Here is a 21738-nt window from a genome sequence, read left to right on the forward strand (position 1 = left end):
GGGGGGGGAGTGGCACAGTGCAACACAGCTTGGGGGGGAGCCCATGCATCATGTTTTAGCCCACATGACATGTGACCCGAAGGGCATGCTGCCTGTATGGCATGTGGTCAGAGGGCCTATGGCATCTGACCACTCAGAAGTCGAATAGGCCTGGTAAAGCTATATCAAGTAGCATGCTCCTGTGAACGTTTGTTTATTCTAAATCCCATCCATTGGCATTTGGTCTGTGTCCTGAGCAGGGGAATGTACATCCTTCAGGGAACATAAACATTTGTATGCGTCTTCTACAGTACTTGTAATAAAGCTAATCTATAGTAGGTAGTAGTAATAGTAGAGTAATCTGGTGAAGAATGCCTTACATTTGAAAGCTTGTCTAACTCTATCCCAATTATGTAGTTAGTACAATAAAAGATATCACCCTAGGAAAGCTTTTCCTCTCTATCATTGTAGACATTTCAGCCAGTGCTGCAACAGCTGTAGCATATGAACTCTTCTCATTAAGACTGTGTAGGAGAAACGTTAGCCATTTTTAAACTGGCTTTTACAAATTAACAAAACAATTATTTTCAGAGTTATCATAGCAGATGGGTTTTTATTACCTTTTCTGATAGGTTTACATAAAGTTCAACTTCAGTACCATGCCTTAGTTTCTTAATTTTGTCTTCAGTCCTGTATGATTAGATGGTAACTAGACTTTGTGCATCAGAAACATTGAAGGATGATGATCTATAGAAGTTTTCAATAGCACGACTATAATTAGGTATGTCTTCTGTTATGAATCTCTATTTATAAGAGCCAGGGCAGTTTACACATGACTTAAACATGGTCTTAACCATCACCGTAGACTAATTTGGGGCGTATGAGACTTTACTTTTATTTTTCATAGTCTTTATCCCCCAGGAGAGGGACTTGGTCACTATCATAATTTCAGGTAAGTTATTTGCCCTGTTTCCCTATGGTAGATCGATGTTAACCCATTAATACCATAAAGTAAAGGTAAATGAGGCCTTTGACATTATTTGAAATATTTTCTGATAGATTTCTTTATTTACAGTTATTAAAAATAACTCTAACATTACATGTCATTTAGGATTTCTACCTCTTATTTTCACCTCTTACCTCAAATTTCACATTTTTCTCAATGAAAAATGTTTAAAGGAATAGTAGACAAACTATATTCTGTGTGTGTTTGTTAATTTTCTTTAGCTTTTTGTAATTACAGAGATATTGATTTATTTAACTGCCTGCTTGAATTTCTCTCCAGCCACACTGTTATGCATTGTCTTATTTTTTGTAGGCTTCATAGTAACAGTATGGCTTCAAAAGAGGTTTGAAGGAGAGATTTATAGATCTGTTAGGAGAGTACTTTCTTTAATTCACTTTGCTGTACATAAATATTTTTTACTTTTTTAATACTGCATGTTTTTTTTCCCTGTATGGAAAAATGTATTTGCTTGAGGCTCATCTCTAAATTTCCCAGCTCTCTCTGGTTTTAATTCATCCCATTACAATTCTTTATTGTAGCAGATTTTATTTTTAGTTTACTGTATTTCCACTGTGACATCCAATATAAATTAGAAAAGAAATTGCATGAAAAGGAAGTGGCAGAGTACTTCAGATATTTCAGGATTCCTGCATTGAGAATAACTTTTAAAGCAAGAATTGAGAATAAAACTCCTTTGAGTGGAAATAGCTCTTTCTCTTGTTTTGTAACTGTTTTCTTGACAGTAATTGCTTGCACTATCAACAAAATGTGGCTGCTTTTTGTTCAAAGGAGGAGAAAGTATAGAACAATGCATCTTTGGTTAATGGATTTAAATGTTCCTTGTTTATCAGCCTATAACGGGCAAGATTGCAGGCTCCCTATCCATAGATGAAACTGATGGTCCGAAACAAGAATAAATCCATCATGCCATAAAAGTAGTGGTTCTCTGTGGAGTAAGCAAGTGAGAATTTTCTCTTTGCAGTGAGTTAATACTGTGTCTAAACAGAAGTAGTAAGGTAGGCTTACTGAGGATACCATGTCCCCTTTATGCTTGGTAGTATGCTAATAATTTCCTTTAAGTCCATTTTGGCATTATGCCACAGTTGCTTTCCGCCCTTGCCTCCCTCCCTTTTCTGATGTGTCTCATGATTTTTTTTACTTTTTAGAAATAATTCTGTTTGCTTGCAATATAACCATGTTACACTATGCGTTGACAGCATTGCAAAGTAGAAACTGCAATCCTGCAAATCACTTAATTTGTAATCTAAATATGAAAGTGATTTGTTTTCTCAGATTAAATGGATTACTCACCATGTTGTAGCAACTTGAACAGAAGTTTTGGCTGCCATAGCAATACACTGTTATTTTTGATTCTTTAAATTATAACGTTGTAAGACTGAAACAAGCAGCATGAGCGAAGTTATTTGGTTGAAATGGTAGCTTAACAAAAATGATCCAGTTTTGTTGGTGATGCCCAGTGCCTTTTGTCCTGTTTTTTTTGGAAGCTCAATCTATGTTAAATACAAAAGTAAGACTCATCTTGGAATCAAATTGTTGGGTAGTTAAGAACACAGGAATCTTTTGAATACTAAACCATGAAATAAAAATTGAGTCAATAAGGGTAACAATTCATATTATGATTTTAGCACCCCACATTGAAACATTATGATTCAAGCAGTTTCTCTATAATAGGCTATCTCTAAGTAAGTGTCTTACTGCAAAGCCAACAAATTTAAAAGCTCATGTAAATAAGTAATTTTGGATAGCTTTAATAATGTCAACTGAGATATCAGACTTTAGGTTCCAGCATTTCCATTTGTAGGAGTCGCTAGTATAAACCAACCATGTTTAGAAGATCAGCTTATGTTTTGTTCCGCTTACTCAGAATAAATGGAGTATTGCCAATAAGTATTAAAGTGCAGTTAAGGGGAAAAATCCTTTGTAATTACCAGTTTGTTCCTTTACATTATAATCACTAGAATAAGGTAGGCTAGGATTTATAGAAACCTCCTCTGTGTCATTAACTACCACTAAAAGGTGGTGGTGGTGGTAGTTGCCAGTATATTGTGTCCAGGGAAATATTGGTACTATGTTGTTTGATACCTGACACCTTTTACCCCTAGAAATTATTTCTAATTCAAATATAAGCAGAAACATGGAGGTAGTATAACTGATTATCTGATGCCATAATAACTCAACTACCTTCATAAAGTCAACCCGACTGAAGAATCTAACCTTAGAAATTGGTTGATCAAATGCTACAAGCAAAGTACTTGTTTTCCAGTATTGAAGCTGGTGGTCTAGTGATCACAGCCAAGCAATCATGGCCCTGTTAGATAGCATGAGTACTAGTCATTAAATAATTATGCCTTTGATTAGCTGCTTTAACTGTTCGTTGCCTTTGAAATATGATAGTACAATTTAAAGCTTTTATTAAAAGACAATTTTTCTAGGTGGTTGAAAAAGATTTCTGTGTGTATAAAAGACCTATAATTTTCTTCTGCAGGAAATGAAAAACTGAGAAAAAAGAAAAATGTTTCCAATTAACACGTATTTTGTCTCTGAATGTTGGATGTTTGTAATGTATTGGTAGCATGCTGGATAGTCATCCTAGTCCTTTACATTCTGTAGAATATTCATTGAAAAAAACCTTATTCAGGAAAGAAAAATTAACCATTTTATGAACTGCTCCTTATTAATATTAATTGACAGTGGTCTTATTCCTAAATGAGTAAATATGATACTTTAGATACTTACTCAGTGGTCACAGTGAATCTTTCACATCCAGCTCTTCTCTTTTCTTCATTTGAAATATACAAAGGTGAACCTGCAGACTAAATTTAAGTAAAATAGCAATACTTTCCAAATACCATTACTTTTCGTTATTTCACAGTTTTAAAATGGATCATTGACTGTCAGTCTCCAGTCCATCATCAGATATTAAATTATAATATCAAGTTTAGGGTTAGCTGTGTCACAACCCAAAGTTGTGATTTTTGTTTTTGTGTGTGCTTTGGCACCACTGAATTGTTTTCCCACTAAATTGCAGCTTCTTTGCACGGTGGAGTTTTCTGCTATAAAGGAAAACCCCGGTGCAAGGGAGAATTTCCCGCCAATTTGTAGCTTTCTTTGCATGGTGCATTTCTTTTTGCATCTAAGAAATGCTTGGTGCAAAGAGTTCCCGCCATTTGTATTCTAATTCGAGCCCTATTATTGGCTTGTGTTAAATTATGCACACGTGGCGGCTAGTGATTGGCTTGCTAGCCGTATAAAGAGCTTGGGTGGTTTCCGCCCGAGTTGGAGAAAAAGTTGGAGAACTCCGAGGAGAACCCCCGCAAGGGAGGACTCCACGAACACCAGGAGGAGGCGACTTCACGCTGTGTGAAGATCTCTAAGCGCTGCGGAGCCTATCGAACCCAGCGCATTTAAAGCAGGCAACAGGGGTCTGATCAGCCTCTAGCCTCTCCCCGTCACCGAGCGCAGTCCTCGACGTATCCCTCTTCCCTGCGCGCACAAGGACCCACGGAGCCTAGCAAACTTCGTGTGAGTTTATTCAGAGCTCTTTGTCTCAAGTACTTTCTTCGGTTAGTGCGACGGGCTCGCAGTTTAGAGCCTCCAACCGGATGGGCTAGAAGAGTGTTCACGGGAAGGAACTCTAGTCCGCCTCTTATCTTTTCTATCTGCAACTGTAACTCAAGCAAGTTTTCGTGCCTGCACCGCGACCATCTTTGGTGTAAGTAAACAATCTTTAAATCAACCACTACGCCTCTGTGACTAATTCTAGCCCGTGCGTGCCTTGCCGCCGCGCGGTCTCCTCTGACCCCGCGTGCCTGGGCTGCTGGCCACAGCCCGCGTGAGCAAAGACGGGTCCACATATCTCTCCTGGCCCGCACATGGCGACATGGATGGGATCAGGAGACGGCCCGCACAAGCTGGTTTACAAATTCACAAATCACAAATTTTTAACAATTTCCCCTCCCAATTGGAAAGAATCATTGTCAGATTTTCAGAAGAGCTCACCACCTATCAACTTGTCTGGTTCTGAGTAGATGCCTAAATAGGAGCTGTTGGGGTGTTTCATCCCCTTTGAAAAATCTGACCCATGCTAACCAAGCTTGAATTCCTTATTTTATAAAATACCTTTTGCCCTTTGCTTTTGTTTTTTATCTTACATTTGTCTCCCTATTAGAGTCCACATTAACTCACTAAATGGAGACCTTTCAAAGCCTTCAAATGTCTTTCAGGAGTTTAAAGTAGTTTTGCCATTTAAATCCAATATGTTAAAATCTGCAATGCATACCACTCAGTGTACTGGGTAAGGCAGAGAAGGTATAAATGTGTGTCAGATATTTAGACTGCTTTTTAAATATTTTTATAAAGTTGTCTTTTTATCGAATTTACAGGCATCACGTTACTCCAGGTCAGAAACTCAATTCAGCCAGGTTATTTTATTCTCTAAATATATGTCCTGCATTGTATTTTCTTGGTTTAGGTTTTTTTTAATCCTTTCAAAGGCCTTTTAATGGATGTTTGAACATTACTACTTCCCTGTATGGTGTCCTCTAGGAAAAGAGCATTGTGTCAAGCCCCTTCACAGTTGAAGTAGCGAGTTCACATAGTGTAAGAATCTTCTGGGTTGCATCTTATGAAATAATTCTGCTCCTGTTATGAAAGAACAGAACATTGGCACAGTCTTGTTGAGCAAATGAATGTTCAGATGGCCAATACAAAAGAGAAATCTCCAATCTGCAGCTTTACAGTGAAATGGCTCCTGATGAAAGATCATGGGATGCAGAGCACACTAAAAAGTGCAGAAGAAGGGCAAAAAAGTAGAATCCAGTCCCCATTGTGGTGGTAGCTTTATGCAGATTGCCCCAGAGCCTGTATCTGACTCTGCTTCTCTGACAGATAAGCTTGCCTTTCTGTAAAACTGGCATTTATACAAGTCTAGTTTAGTTACTAGCACATACCAGTTTAACTTGTATTTTTTAACCTGCGAAGGTTAGCATCTTACGGTTTCTTATGCTTTAACTTGTTTCATAAAAAAAATAAACTTCCTTATGTGAATGGACAGGGTTATTTATTTTGTGCTTGTGATGATGAGATATTCTCAGAAATGAGTGGCACACTGACTCCGTCCCCAACCCCCTTCTTCCAGTGTAGGTGAAAAGATCCTATTATTTCTGATAATTGATGCTGAGGGCTGTGGCGTGCCTCATTTAATCAGCACTGTTCAGCACACTCCAGGGATGTAATTCATGCACGCTTTAACATCCAACATGGCTGACAAGGCTTGGACACACAACCTAACGGCTACATCATTTTTTAATCAGCTATCTGAGGACTATTTATCTAATCAACAAAGAACTCTGTCAGATGGAGACCAGAGGTGACATTAACAAGTCTGTAGTTTCTTAGTACAATGATAAAGGAAGACTTCAGAGTCAAAACTATAGACGTTAAGACATTCCTAAGAATTGAAGTGTGTTTTATTATACTTACCAAAATACAAATAATAAGTTTTAATGTTTTTCTTAACAAGACTCAGAAGATTACAATTTTAAGTTCCATTGGGGAGCACTGCAGATTTAAAATTTGTGCACAGGCACCCTGATAGGCAATACATTATTGGGTGTTTTTAGAATTAATGTCGTAGTAATAGTAATGATAGCACACATATTTACTATAATACCAAACTAATAAAAAATGAATGAACAGGGAAAAATAGGTTCATTAAAGCAAAATACCTGGGATCCCTATAAAGAAAACAAAAACAAAATCCTGTCTGCAATGGGATGGTCACAGATGTAGAGCTGTTAGCTGAGCAAATACAAAGATATGTGGTAATTGGGAGTCATTAAGTTTAAATGATTCCCAATTACTCCCTATCTTAGCAAAAGGCTTTTCCAGAGCAGCATTTCTCTCATATGTGCAGTCTTCCTGTCTTCAGTAGGTTTATATGTATATTTTAAAATATAAATATATGCTATTTACAAAATAGGCTAAAAGCATATTGTTTGGATAAAGTGAAGTGTTAAAAATCTAACAAAAAGCAAATTTAAGGTTATCTGCATCTTCCAGATACTAATGGATTTGTCTTCCCAGCATCCCTATTGAAATAGCAGAGTTTTACAGAAAGGGGATGACATCAAGGAAACAGACCAACGTTTTGTAGTCCCTGCTAGTTTGGGGTGTCTTAGTAATTGCATCAAATTTTCATAGTACTTATACTTTTTTAGCGTGCTACAAATGCAGAGTTTTGTATAAACATTAACTAATTGATCCTTACAATTCCCCTACAAAAGAATGTTTACCTTTTTGACATAAGTGAAAGCTGAGACAGAAGCAAATATGTTTTACATGAAGCCATGCACCAAATCAGTTGCAAGCCAGTTGAGAACTCAGAACCTCCTAACTTTCAATCCTTATGTTTTTTTCTCTAAACCACATTAACTAGTCGACAAAAGGTCTAAGCATTCACCTGTCCCATTCACTACAGTTGTGATGATCAGTGCTAAAAACTTAAGTAAATCAGTAACGTTGGGTCTCAAGTCGAGTACATAGAAAATGAGGAACACACTGTTATAGTCCCATCTAAAATTATTTTAATTTGTGATTTGCTCAGGATTTACTCATAGGAACTCCATGACAGGCAAGGCTCGAGCTGAGAGTTTCTATCATTTGCTTCCCTTCATAATTGGAAACTGTAGATTCAAACACAGCTAATGAGTTGTAAGTAGAATAAATGTATATAAGATGATGGGATGATATATAACTTGCCAGTTACCGACACAAATCCAAACCCACTGAATAAGAGTTAAGAGTTGTACCCATTTTGTGGATTTTCAATGTCACACAAGATATAGTAGATGCCACTCCATCATCCACTGATATAGTAGATGTCACTCCGCCAGGTCCCAACCAGCTATGCAGTAATTACCAGATTCAGCAGAGATACCAAGGACTGGAGGTTAAACAAAATTACACCTCTGGAGTGCTTCAGTATTAAGAGAGAGTGAACATATTGGTAGGGGGAAAGGAGCTTGGTATGCTGCTGTCCCTCTAGATCAGGGGCATCAAACATATGGTCCATGGCGCTGCCCTCTTTGCTGCACCCGACCCTTCCTGTACAGAGTGCCCAGGCCATGTGCCACCTGTGGCACTCACTCGGGCCATCGCAGGCCACAGCATTTCGTCAGTCTAGTCCTGGACAACACCACCACTGGTGCCCACTCGGGCTGAGTGCTGGTGCTCACTCGAGTCGCAACCTGGACCAGTCTGGGCAGATGCGACCTGCACTGGAGCAGGAACGTGGGCAGGTAGTGGGGTCCATGGGCCTGATCCGGCTTATGGTCCAGTACTGCACCACCCATCCGGCCTGCAGGGCCAGATGAGTTTAACATCCCTGGAGTAAATAAACTGAGAGCTTCATTTCATAAGTAGTGACCTATGCAATTTGTGATTTTGCAGAAAAAAATAAGAGGGAAAGGGGGTTGCTGGCACAAAGAAGAGCAGCCAAGATGGGTGCCACCCCCCCACCCCTCACTGCTGAGAGGGCTGCCTGTCATGCGGCTCTACCCCCTCCACCAATCAGCAGCAAGGAGCAGGGCCCCTCGGCTAGCCAGAGGCATGGGTAGGGCATTACAATCAGCCCACAAAAATGGTGGCTGGCCCCACAATCTGTGTGCAAAATCAGCCACATGCTCCCTCAATTTGGGTGAGTCCCTATTCATAAGGATTGCATGAGTTCTTACTATGCACAGTATTTTTAAAAACAGTTTATGGACAATATGCAAACTGATTGAAGTTATTTTAACAAAATATCACACATGTAACTGAACAGTATTTAGCGGCTGTGTAATGACTACACGGAAGGCAATGAATTGCATATGCAGGAATATCCCTATTTACAGACACCTTGTTTGAAAAGAAATATTTGGCAAATGACCCCAAATGAAGCCAAATTGAGATATGGGTTACCAGATTAAAGATACATATTGTATTCCTATTTTATGAGGTCATGCTCTGAAAGACTCATGTTAGCACCAGGTAGTAGATGTAGGGACTTTGGATTGTATCTGAGTTCCAGTGCAGTGCAGTTTCCCTCCAGATCAAAGTGCATTTTGATGCACCAGAGGATGAGGAGGGTCCATTGGATCTGTGTCTTGGGTAATGGCTTCACATGAAGTGCACTGTTGAAGGGAGATGCTTGGGGCAATGCTTGCACAACACTGAAAAAATCTTGAGAGGTTTTGTCAGCAAATCAAAACCAAGTGGTTGTGAGAGACAGCCAGGCAGTGGGAGTATTCCACAACATCTTATAAATCAGCCAACTTTGATGGAATTCAGATAGAGATATTAAAAGGCACTTTTCTGATAACGGAGCAGTCAGATTTCAAAATCATCCTGCAAATTCTGGAAACTCTAGAGCACTTCAGAATAAATAAAATTGATGAATGTTTTAAAAAAATGATAAGCAGCCTAAATAGGGGAGTCACTGGGGGTGCCTATACAAGAGCAGCAAGGCCACTTTAACTCACTATAATTACAGTGCATCAAAGCAGACTCGATTAATCGAGTCTGCTGGAGCGTGGTAATTACCGTGCTTCAGCAACCTCCAGTGTCTCGTGTATCAGCATCCCTGCACTTCAAAATGGCAGGGGGGGGGCATTATCTAAAGCTCATTTAACAAGCTTTCACCATTTTGAAGCATGGGGATGCTGATATACAAGATGCTCTCAAAACCACTATAATTAAAGTGTCCCGTTCCCCCCCCCGCCCCCCAAAGCGCATGTATAAATGCCCTAGAACTCCAGCTCTAAGAGTCGCATCTTACTTTTGAGGAAAGAAGATCATGCAATCCTGATTTCTGAATACAGAATTCACTATCATGGAGTTCCAAATGGATTGGGATGTGTTGGTTACAATGAAAGCATGTACTTAGGGGTTTCAGTGTTTCTTCTTGAGAACTGGTAGAATGTCTTAAACTTGTACAAAAATTAAACCAAAAATTCCCAGATTAAACCATGTACTGTATCACATCTTTTGTCAGGTACTGCAAAAATGCAGACACGCTAACGGATTTTTTAAAAAACATGCTGCATATCCACTGAGTGTACAACTAAGCACTAAAAGTTAAAACAAATTTGGGGGGTGCAGTAAGGAGGGAACAAATTCTTAATAACTTAATTCATAGGAAAAATATCTCATTAGTATAGTGATAGGCGTATATCTAAAAGCTTAGATTGCATATAGAAGTTTTTGTCTGAAATGGCTAGTGAGTGGCTCTGTTAGAACAGTTAGCCAAAATGAGTTAAATTTTCTCCAAGTTGAATTGAACAACTGCTGTAACAACTGGCTTGCCTGTGCCATAGTTTCCATGATAAAGACCGTCAGTATGCCCTATTGTAACATTTCAAGAAGGTATGTTCTTTGTGGAAACTCATTGGTCTTCCCTCCTTATGAATCAGTTAGTTTACTTGATCTGACCGTTTTAATTTATATATTTTACTTGGGTTGCTGAAAGAAGTTTCTGCTATGCATAAGCAGGAAATCAGATTCTAGAAATGATTCAACAAAAGTGGCTGGATTTCAAGATTATTTTTAACCCTTCATTTTCTAAAGATGCCTCAGCATCACAAAGATTGAAATTATAATCTCGTGCAAGAGTGTTCATAACAGGAATTGCTGGATTATGATTTGTGCTGAAGTAAACTATTATAGCAATTATGCTATTGTTTGGCAGGTGAGAGCTGTGTTCCTAATAGTATAGCTCTGTATCACCAAGCAATGAATAATGACTTATTGTACCAGTCTAGTTTGCGTGTCAGAAAGCACAAATTAAATTGCTGATTGAAGGGGTAGAAATTTGATCTCATCAGTCTAAATTCTGCGTGTTAATTAGCTTTGATCAAAAATTGTTCCTTGAAGTCTGTATATACATTCAGGTTTGATTTTGGGGACAGTTGGGTTTAGGTTTTAATAGGCAATGTATACAAAACAAAGGCAAGTTTAAAGGTATTGATAAAAGACTTTTGACACCTTGTGGAACACATTAATAAGGCAGGTTATGATATTGCAACATACTAGATGGAAAACTCAATATGTCAGGGCAAACTAAAAAGGTAAAAAACTTGTGTGGGATAGATTTATTTAAATTTAAAGATCTGAACCCAAATTTATAGTTTAAAAAAGAGAAGCTTTTTTTTAATGGAAAAGTAGCCTAGTGAAAACACACTAGCAAATTCAAAGTATCTTAATGTCCTTTCAAAATAGGAATGTTTCATTAAGCAAAAGACAGCAAGTATTTCTGTAGTTAGATTCCCAGTAAGTGTTGTACATCCTAGTATGGACATAACTTACATTGACCTGGTTTTTGAACTAGAAGGGGACCCCAGACTAGATTAACTGAATGCCCTGGGAGGCAAGCCAATGACAAACCAGGCAAAATGATTTCCAGTAACTGTTAAGGCCTTCCTTGTAAGTAACAAAAATTTATAGTCAGTACATAATTTTGAAGGCAGTCAAGGTAGGTTGGTTAAGCTGGGCCCTGGTGTTCTTATTTACATCAATCAAAATCCTTCAGGCTGCATTTGGCATTGTCCAAAGCCTATTGATGGTTAATGTTGTGTTATCTAAGACAGCACAGCACCCCAATAAAGAAGTTTACTAGGGTCTAATCAGTGTTGCAGGACATGCAAAGATGTTTCAGGATCTCAGCATCTGCAGGAAAAAGTCCATTTGTTTGAAAGCAAGAAAAAGGCATGACATTTAACACATTAAAATTGATTATTTCATCAATAGGTTAATAGAAAACCAGGCTGCAAGTTCACTTCCTGCTTATACATCCATACTCTAATGTGCGATTAGAGTATGAAAAATGAAAAACAAAGCACACTGGGAAGGGGCTTTATGTACTGGAGATATTCTCCCCTTTCAAAGGGGAGGCTAAGCCTAGATTTTGCCTATTTATATGTAAATTTTGTCAGGAAAAGTAAGTTTTCAGCTGGGAAATTGAGCCTCTCTAGTTGTTAGTATCTGCTGAGACTTACTAAATGTTTCTTAAAAGAGAAGGTCCTTAATATTAAAGGACATAGTAAATACTTTTAGAATTGACTATAGGTATACGTGAATCTGACCCAATCACTCAGATGTCCAGATAATATTGTATATCTTCATTTAAGTAATATATTTTTAAAAGTAAGGCCATGGGTGACAGCACTCAAATCTCTACTTTTCCATTTTTCCCTTCTCAGTGCAAAGCATTAAAAGTTGGATTCCATTGTATTAAAAAAGTGTATGTATATTCTAATGTTCTAGGGTAGTTGGATACTCTTCTTCAATTATACTTTAATAACTTTTATAGGAATGCTCTTGATTGTGTGGGTATATGGTAGGTCATTTTCAGTGCTTATTTGGAGAATTTTTTAAATAGGGAATGGGAAGGAATTTCTCCCTTCAGCATTAAACTGAATTGAGTTTGTGATTACATCACCTACAGTGTAAATCTAGTTGCATATTAACATTTCTAATTGGATTCCTTATTTGTGTTCTTCTGTGGAAAATGAGTATTTTTCCCTTTTCAGCAATTTAACTTAAGGTATAATTTTGTTTAACATATGAAGGAATTAATTGCAATGTTACTTTTCAATATGCACGGGTTTTTTGGTGTTTGTTTGCGGGTTTTTTTGGTTGAAGCAGTCCTTGATGGTGATAAAGGATATATATCTGGACAAGAAAATAAGAAAAACGCTTTTTCAAATAGTTGCATATTTTATGTAGTGTATATATCATCCCAAAAGCTGAAGGACAGCTGGGGGAAGGAAAAACCATAATAACCTATCACATTCCTGAAATTTCTTATCATAGACTCTATATGAACTAAGATGGTAAATTTTCTAGTTCAAAATATGCTGCACCATGTACCATGACCATATATGAAGAGAGACTAAGAAACTTCCATTTTCTTTCTGATAAATGCTCTGCAAGCAGTGTAGTTCAATACAGAGGGTGCTGGATTTGTAACACAAGAAACCTGGGTTCTGTTCTCCATTCCAGCCCTGTGCTGCTGGATATTCCTAGATAGGTTGCTTCCATCCCTATGCCTCCGTTTGCACATCTGTAAAATGGGGGTGATGATACTGATCACCTGTACCAAGTGTTCTTTTCATCTACTCAGAAGTATTATGGGTGCATATTGGTGGTTGAATGAATAAGAAGACTGGGCAGAATATGAGGCCTGCTTCAATGTTTGGCATTTGTGTCTTCCTATGCTTGCATGGCTTGAAGTCACAAGTTTTACTAGTTCTGACAGATGATGGAGATTTGCCACTTTCACCAGTGTTACAAGTGAAATCTGTTCTCTGTTCTGCACCTATTCATTTTTATGAAAACAATACCTGCTAAGTCATGCATCCACAAATTGATAATCTACCACCTCATCCTTAGAGATGGCTCTTCTAGGTCACATGTAAGAATCATTTTGGGTGGGAATGTCAGATGTTTGCCATGCCCATTGTTCCTATTGTGCATGTTCTATGGATAAAAAACAGACATGATTTGAGGGTTGTATACTGTTTTGTGTTGAATGCCAGTAGCGTGTTTGGGGTTGCTTTTGGTTTGACAAGGAAAATGAAGTTTGTCTCATGGAACTTTAGTCTGAATATGCTGTTGGGTTTATTCCTCATGTTTTGAATTTGATTTTGAGGTAAAAATATAGAACCAAATAAAGTGATGGAATTAATCTTCCATAATAAGTAGAGGACTTTAAGTAGTTTCTGTAGAGCTATTCCTGTTACTATCAGAAGCAGGAGCTTGAAACTCAAAGGACAGAATAGGCATTTAAAAGTTTGCTCTAATTCTGCTAAAGCGATGAGAGATTCTGTTATAAACAGACTGTTTACGTTACCTTCCAAATAAGCAATTTTGCTAGTGACCTGCCTCTGAAAAAAACAAAATTTGCATAGTGACAGCATCTACTTGACACCTAAAATAATTATTAAGTATCACATTTAAGCCTAACACTAGGAACAGCATTCATAGTTGTTTGATGATTTAAATCTATTACATGATCACCAGAAATTTAAGTTTTTATTGTTACAGGCATGTAGCGATTAAATACTTTCTCTTAGCAATAAGGAAAACCCTTTGTTTGGCAGGGGGGTTTTTGCCTTATGAATTAAACAGCATTACACCTCAATAGTTGTCTTCTCTCTAATAGTGCATCATTATAGAAGTACTGCAAGTACATTTTCTATTCCATTGTCTGTTTCTATTTTACAATAGCAGATCCAATTAATCTGGACAAGTCTTGTCATGTTTTAAAGACTTAAAAGTATCTTTTTTTCAATTTAAAAAAATAGGGGCTGACCATATTTTTGGTGGTACAGAGAAGCTGTATTGTTCTGTGTGCATTGTGGATGTGTGTGTGGTTGTGTATGTAGCTGCTTGTGCTTGTATTTTACTTCACATGATACTTTGACATTTCTTTTCTCCCCTTTTTCATTTTTCTTTTCTTTATTTTTATTCTTTTCTCTTGTTTTTTTTCTCTTTCCCCTCTGCTCTCTGGATGCAGCCAAACGCAAAGCTTGGAAACTAAACCGTGTTGGTAGCCTGCGAAATATATACAGCAGCAGCAGTACCAACACTGAAGGTAATAAATTAAAACAGCACATTTTAGATTAACACCTCCCCTCTGTCCCCTTTTTACCTGCTTCTCCAAGTCTTGTCCCCATTGCCTCTCTCCCTTTCCAAATGCAGGAATGGAAATCAAATTTGCCCAAAGCATGCGTGCTTTCATTTTGTGTTTGCAGAGTCATTCCAGTGGTCTTTTCATCTTTTTGTTTGTGCATTTTATTTTGCCATTCATGTTCCTTTCAGCTTACTTAAATTTTGACCTTTCCCTCTAGTCGTGGAGTGATGATGTTTAAATTACTTCATGAACCCATTTTCTTTTTTATTTTTTTTCTATTTTCCTTTTATACATGTGGGCACTCAATGTAATATTTTCCAAGTTATTACAGTTTTTAAAAGTGTTAGTATCAGGTGTAATGATCTGTAGCCAAATACAATAGTGTGCCGTGACATTTAAGTAACAGTCTTAATTTGTTTTGTGAAAGCGTTCTCCATAATGCTCTTTGTAGCTCTAATCCAAAGGCGAGACAGTACCGGGTCATTTGCATGTGCTACTCTTGCTTGTAAATTCTGTATATTGTTGTATTTCTAAAGGTCGCCTGGTGCCAAAGTTCACAAATTGACTTACATTGCTTTTTTTCACTGAAGACAGCCGTCATGGCTTTTGTATAATAGCAGATTGAATTTTTCCCCCACCTTCATTTGAACAACACAATTATAAACTGCCTTCGTTTTTTATTATTACAAATGTCAAAGGTCAGAATTACTTGGAAGCCAGGCAAGGAGAAAAAACCCTTGGCCGCCATCTCAGGCAGCATGTGAGAAAGGATAGTGTTCAAAATATGGAATGCAAAATAGGTCACAATTCAGTAATCTCAGTATAATAGGGGGAAAATTTTTTTCACTTAAGTGCAAACCAAATGGGTCAAGTAATCGCAAGCGCATGCCCTAACACTAATTGACTTATTTTGGAATGATTATAACTGTAATATTTTTCTTAATGTCACTGTTTTCTGGGCTGTTGATTTTAGCGATTGCCAAGCAGTGGCATTAAATCTCTTGTAAATTTTAAATTGCATGCTATTTCTGTAAACAAGTCCCTCTGTTCACATCCTGATCATTAACCTTTGGTGATTTATATCACCGTCCTCTTTTTGCACAATTACTACTGTATGGCTGTCGGATGCCTTGCTCTCACCGCCAGATAAAATGTATCTGGGAAACAAAAGTGCATTTTTACTGCAGCTTGTTAAGGAAGCATTTTTTATTATAATTTTCTTTACTTCCTCATTGTAAACCTAAAATTTTCACCTTTTAAAGCAACAACAACAAAGCTATATCGTTTGATCCTTTTGTTACCTTTTCAAGCATTGAAGCACAAAAAGTGAAATAAATTGGAGTGAGATAATAGTTGCCAACAATTAATAACTAAGTTTACTTGCTATTTTAAAGGAATTTTTCAAGATACTTTATTATAATTTGAAAAATATTTTCATATATTACCTGCATGTCACTCTCATTTTTCCTCAGATCACATGTGCAGGAATGTTGTTGGATCGTTCCTCCCAGGCCTGGGTTTTATTGGTTGCTTTAGTAAAAAGATTAACAATAAAAAAAAATTGTCTACGTCTTTACAGACACAGTGATCATTTTTGGCAACAGTTTAGTCTCAGTATCTTGACTAATATTTAATATTGATCATGATAAATATGACAGGCATACTAAGGATATGTTAATTTGTGGGACAAAGTTTCTGTCAAAGCTGTGCTCCTAAGAGTTGTGATTAGCAACACCAATGACAATTTCTGTATCTAAAAAAATTAGGCAAGGGTATCTTTCTTGGAAGTATTCACCCCAGGAGAAAGAGAAAATCCAGTGAGAAAGGTGTTTTGAGCAATTTTGCATTTTTGAGCTGCTACATCAAGTCTCTGGATAATAATTGGCATCACAACACTGGCAAATGTACAGTTAATCATCAGTCCACGTATTAAAAACCCTCTATTAAGGTAACTGTGCTTTCAAATATGGGAACTGTAATAGATATAACAATCCAGAAGAATAATTTTATTTCTGTTTTTCTGGCCCATCTCATTACAAAACTACTCTGTGCTGTATTTTGCATGTTTCACAGAGTGAGCAGCAGAATTTGGTGCTGAAGAATTTTTCAAGGTCTTATCTTCAGGTTTGTACCTAAAGTTACAGGAAAGGGTACAATTTGAATGTGAAAAAGTACAAAATATAATTGTATTACATATTACAATATTGCTGTAGAATCAGTACTAAAATTCTATGCGAGCAATTGCAGAAATGCACGTACTTCCTAGATACACTGAAAAGTGCTGCCTTTTTTAGTGTTGTCTTGTAATTATAGATCATTGTGTAATGCAAATTTGCATGATGTAGTTATGTTTTGATAGCAAAGTTTATGAATCTGGTTTTTAATTGAGAACTAAAATATTACATTATGAGAATTTTTGCTTGTTAATGATGTGGTGTACTTATTTCAGAACTGGAAATATTTTACTGCTGTCGGGTGCACAAACATTAAGTTTCACCTTGCATTAAAAACGCAGCAGACTCAACATTTCTTAACATACTGGAGGCTGCAGGTGGGAGAAGAGCAGGAGGAAAACCCTGCTCATACCCTTTTCACTCTCTCTTTCATCATCCTCTCTCTTCTACTATTTGAGACAGGATACTGGGCAAGATGGACCTATAGTTTAATCTAATAAATGGTAGTTCTGGTGTGATTGTGCTATCATGATTCATTATACAATCCTGTCATATTAATGATTTCCATACAGTAAGGTAACAGGAACTTGAATTAAATAAGTTTCAGTTCCTAGAGTATAGATAATACGTGTCAAAAGGAACCATTGGGATCCCAGAGAATCAACAAACTTGAAGACTAAATTCCACCTTCATTTAGACATTATCAGCGTCACACATTGATTTAATTGCTTATTGTAGGGGTGTAACTGATGCAGAATCTGTGCAAGTATACCTGTCTAATAAGAAAAAGAACTTAAAGTTACTTTACTTTTATAATTAGAGAAAAAGTAAGTCTTTTTAGACCAATAAGACCCTCTGTCTTTCAGACTCATCTTTCTTCTCTTCCCCTCCAGTTTAGCAGGATCACCTTTATTTATTCCTCCCATGACTTACTTCTACATTTACAGGGCATTTATTAGAGATGGCTGCAATCACTAGTTTTAGATTTTCTTTTACTATAGAATCAGTGACAAGTTGAAAAGTCAAGGACTATTCTTTTTGCAGACAAAGCAATAGTTAAGCAATATGTATTCAGAGTGAAAAAGGAGTGTATAAAGTTGGTATATTTATGAAAGACCCCAACATCTTTCAATATTATAATTTCCATTAGAATCATTTGCACCTATTTCCATTATTACTTAGTTAAAATACAGTTGTATCATCACATCTGAAGTTTAACACATGGTGGGTCTTTTTAACCTTAAAGACCTGACTCTGTGCATGCTCAGAATGCTATAGTTAAACATCCATAACTATATCAAAACCATGTTTTTAGTCTTCATGACTAAAATACATAACAAGTTTCAAGTGTTAATCCCAAAGTTGTATATGGCTTATAAAGTATCTGAAACTGTCTTGCTACATAGAAAATGTTGTTTTATATTAACTCCTAAATGCTTGAGCAGGCTTTTATGAAATACCTCCTTAAAGAGGTAATACATAAGAGTAGTCTTTAATGATAATCTCTCTCTCTTTTGATGACATTTTAGGATTACAACATTCATAGATTAATATCTAAATTTGATAGCCATTCAACTGGTTCGGGGTAGCGACATGGATTGATTTTAGATTGCCATTAAGTGATCTAATTGGGCAATCGTTCACGATGTGTTGCACTGTCTGAAAAATCACACCACAGTCGCAACCCAGACTCTGTTTGATTTTCTGTTTATGGAATAGGTGTCCACATTTTCCATGAAGTGTCTGAATGCGATTCAGGGAAGACCAAATCTTTATTGGTAGATCAAATCCTAGCTGAAGGATTGTAGGCTCACTAACAATGTATTTCTGTGGCAGGTTAGTATTTGCCCAGGCTTCCCTCCATTGTTCTTCACTGCTCCTGTTATCATCATAGAGCTTCTTGGCGTATTTCCAGAAGGGTTTTCTAGATTTGAGCCTATTCAGTAGTGGCATAATGATGTCCTTATTGATTGGGAGGTTTGGGTTACTGTTGGCCTTATGGTATCCCCATTTAACAGTAATGATAGCGTCACTGTCACAAGACTGACTTCTTCCAAAAGTGCTCTTGTGTTAAGAAAGTCCTTTTGATTTCAAATTATATGCCCAATTAAAGTTAGCTTTAGAACTGCAAGCTGAAATGTTAGTTTTTACAAAAGTATTTGGAAGGCTAAAAGACTAGTATTGACTCCCATATTGTATAAAATGAACTGAAAAAATATTCCATGGATTTCTTAAAACCTTCATCTCTTGGCATCGTTGTAAAACAACAGATATATATAATAAAATGATCTAGTCCCCTGAGCTAGTAATGAGCTTTTCATCTCCAGTTTGTCATTAAAGGGTAGGGTAATATAAAATAGTACCACTAAAAAATTCTTCCAGTGGAACACAACCTTTATCAAGAGCTGTGGGCAACTGATGACAGAGTTACATTGTCCTGATAGGGTTGAATTTCAAAACTAATTAGATTTAGACACTGGATTTGGAAAGGGGAGAGAAGTATTAGCATAGTCATGCCCAGTGGGACGTGGCACAAATATTTCCTTAATTGGGGCTGCTAACAAACATACTTATAATCATCCAAGTTATGAAGATAATTTACGCTAAGTAACAAAAGGTAGTGATAGCTAATATTTTGTAGTGCCTAAATAAATCACATGCCTTTTGCTTGCTGTACTTACTTCATAACTACAGGGATAGAGTATAAAATAATGAATACTGCAAGAGCATAAACACAGTTTTATACTGAAATATTATGTCTGGTTTAAAATGTGTATGATTAGGATTTGGTGGCGGGGTGTCAAGAAGGCAGGACTGGAGTTTAAATAGGTCTCTGAAACCACCTTATTATGAATCTAATCTTGCAAGGTGTCATTTCAGGTATGTCAAAATAGATTTCAGGCAACAGTCCCAAGTGCCAAAGATACTTTTTGGTATTTAGAAATATCTCATCAATACCTTTATTTCTGTACTTAATTTCTTGCCACTTTATATTTAAGGGACACGAATAAGGTCTCTGTGGGTGTGTCTACACACAATATTAATGAGACACAGTAAACTCCGGCACAGTTCACACTGGAGTTCATTGCTCCTGGGTGCAGTGTTTACACATGAGCCTGGGATTGAACCAGGGTGGCACAGCCCCGGCTGGCAGAGGGCCCTGGGGGGTCAATCTGCCAGCCCAGAATTCCTCCCCACTTCCCCACCCCTGCCCCCTGGCTCAACATGCTGCGGAGGGGCTGGCTAGGACATGACAGTGCTATAGTGTGGGGCTAGCCAGCAGGCAGCCCTACACTGTAGCACCCTCATGCCCCAGCCAGCCCTGGTCACTGTCTACACATGTATTACAGCGAAGTAAATAACTGCTGTAGGATAGTATTTGTGTCAGGCAGTACTGTCTTACAATGGAGTTAATTAATTTACTCCAACCTAATAGCCTTACCATGTAGACAGTGACACTTTACTGCGGAGCTAATTAGTCAGCTCCTCAATAAAGCATCTTGTGTAGATGCACCCTGTTAGAGTTAGTGTCATCATCCAGCTTAAATGTATAGAAAATGAGAATTAAATATCCGTTAAGCATCCAGGTTAATATTCCTGTTATAACACCTGTATCATAATCAGTATCTCAAAAATAAAACAAAATATAGAACTAGTAAAATGAAAATAAGTCTTGTGGTCAAGGCACTGGACTAGGACTGGAATTCTGGTTTCATTTCTTTTGTCTGCCACAGACTTCACAGATGACTATGAGAAGTTATTTATTCCCACTATTACACATGTATAAAAAGGACATGATGCTTCTGCTTCCCATCTCATTGTGTTGTCTGTTTAGGTTGTAAGCTTTTCAGGATAGGCACTGCGTCTCTGTACAGTACCTAACAAAACAAGCCATCATCTTACTTGAGGTCTCTAGATGCTACCATAATACAATTCCCTACCCGTCAGTGGAGATGATGTTCAGTAGATGCTTGATGTAATTCATGACAGTAAAAGCAGAAGATGCAGGAAGAGACATCTAGAAAGCAGGCCAATTTGCATGCTATTTTAGAATAATTCTTGATAAGGCAAAACAATTGCTCAGCTGCTTGTTTCTTTTGAAGATTTTAGCAGAGTTGAGTTCATTTTTCTCAAAAGAGATATAGCCTTTATGAATATGAAGTGATTGGAGTATATCTTATTACTGTAAGCGTTGGTCCTGTCCAGTGTAATTTACCAAATTAGACCTCTCTCTGTTTGCTGTCATAATGTTAGATATGGTAAGACACTTACTGACATTCATTGGGTGGCTGGATACATTACTCTGTTTTCCTTGGGATCCTTCCTTGCTTTAACGTTTACAGGCTTACAGAGAAAAGGTAGTAGGGATTTTGACAGAATAAGGGATGTCTCCTTGGTTTCAGCTACTGAGAAGACCTGAAGCAATATTTTATAACCAATTTTAAGCTTTATTTCACTGGATCCTTACAGAGTATTATCCACTTGTATGTGCTGTTTACAAATGTTTGTTTTTAGACCTGTGGCCTGTTCCATCTAAGAAATGGTTGTTTCTCACTTTTATCAGGAGGGTGGATTGCTGTTAAAACAGCACACGCTTCTTGCCACTGGGAAAATAAATATTAATGACCTGTTACTCAGGATAAATTCAGTAACAATGTTTTTAAAAAGCAAGGTTAATGGTAAAAGCAATATCTACAGTGTAAACAATGGTATTCTGACATGAAAAGGGAGATGTTACATGAGCACCTACTCGTAAGCAGAGCACTGCATATTTTCTGATGCATGTTGACTCATATATCCGGTTCTATTGGTCGTTTGAAAAAGCATCACAGGAATCCTTTATTCCTTGGATTCCATTGCATCATTATAGCAGAATTGTCTCCCTCTTC

General features: G+C 37.3%; 1 protein-coding gene across 1 annotated transcript in view; it reads left to right on the top strand.

Annotated features, from left to right (window-relative positions):
• AGAP1 (ArfGAP with GTPase domain, ankyrin repeat and PH domain 1) overlaps positions 1-21738 on the top strand; it is a gene marked incomplete at its 5' end in the record, with an annotated part of 301279 nt that overhangs the window by 208527 nt on the left and 71014 nt on the right. The window contains one exon of the mRNA XM_025214080.1: positions 14559-14636. Coding sequence (XP_025069865.1) covers positions 14559-14636 — 78 coding nt within the window. The remainder of the gene's footprint in view (positions 1-14558; positions 14637-21738) is intronic.

This window comes from Alligator sinensis, unplaced genomic scaffold, assembly GCF_000455745.1.
Source record: "Alligator sinensis unplaced genomic scaffold, ASM45574v1 scaffold205_2, whole genome shotgun sequence".
Classification (NCBI taxonomy): Eukaryota; Metazoa; Chordata; order Crocodylia; family Alligatoridae; genus Alligator; species Alligator sinensis.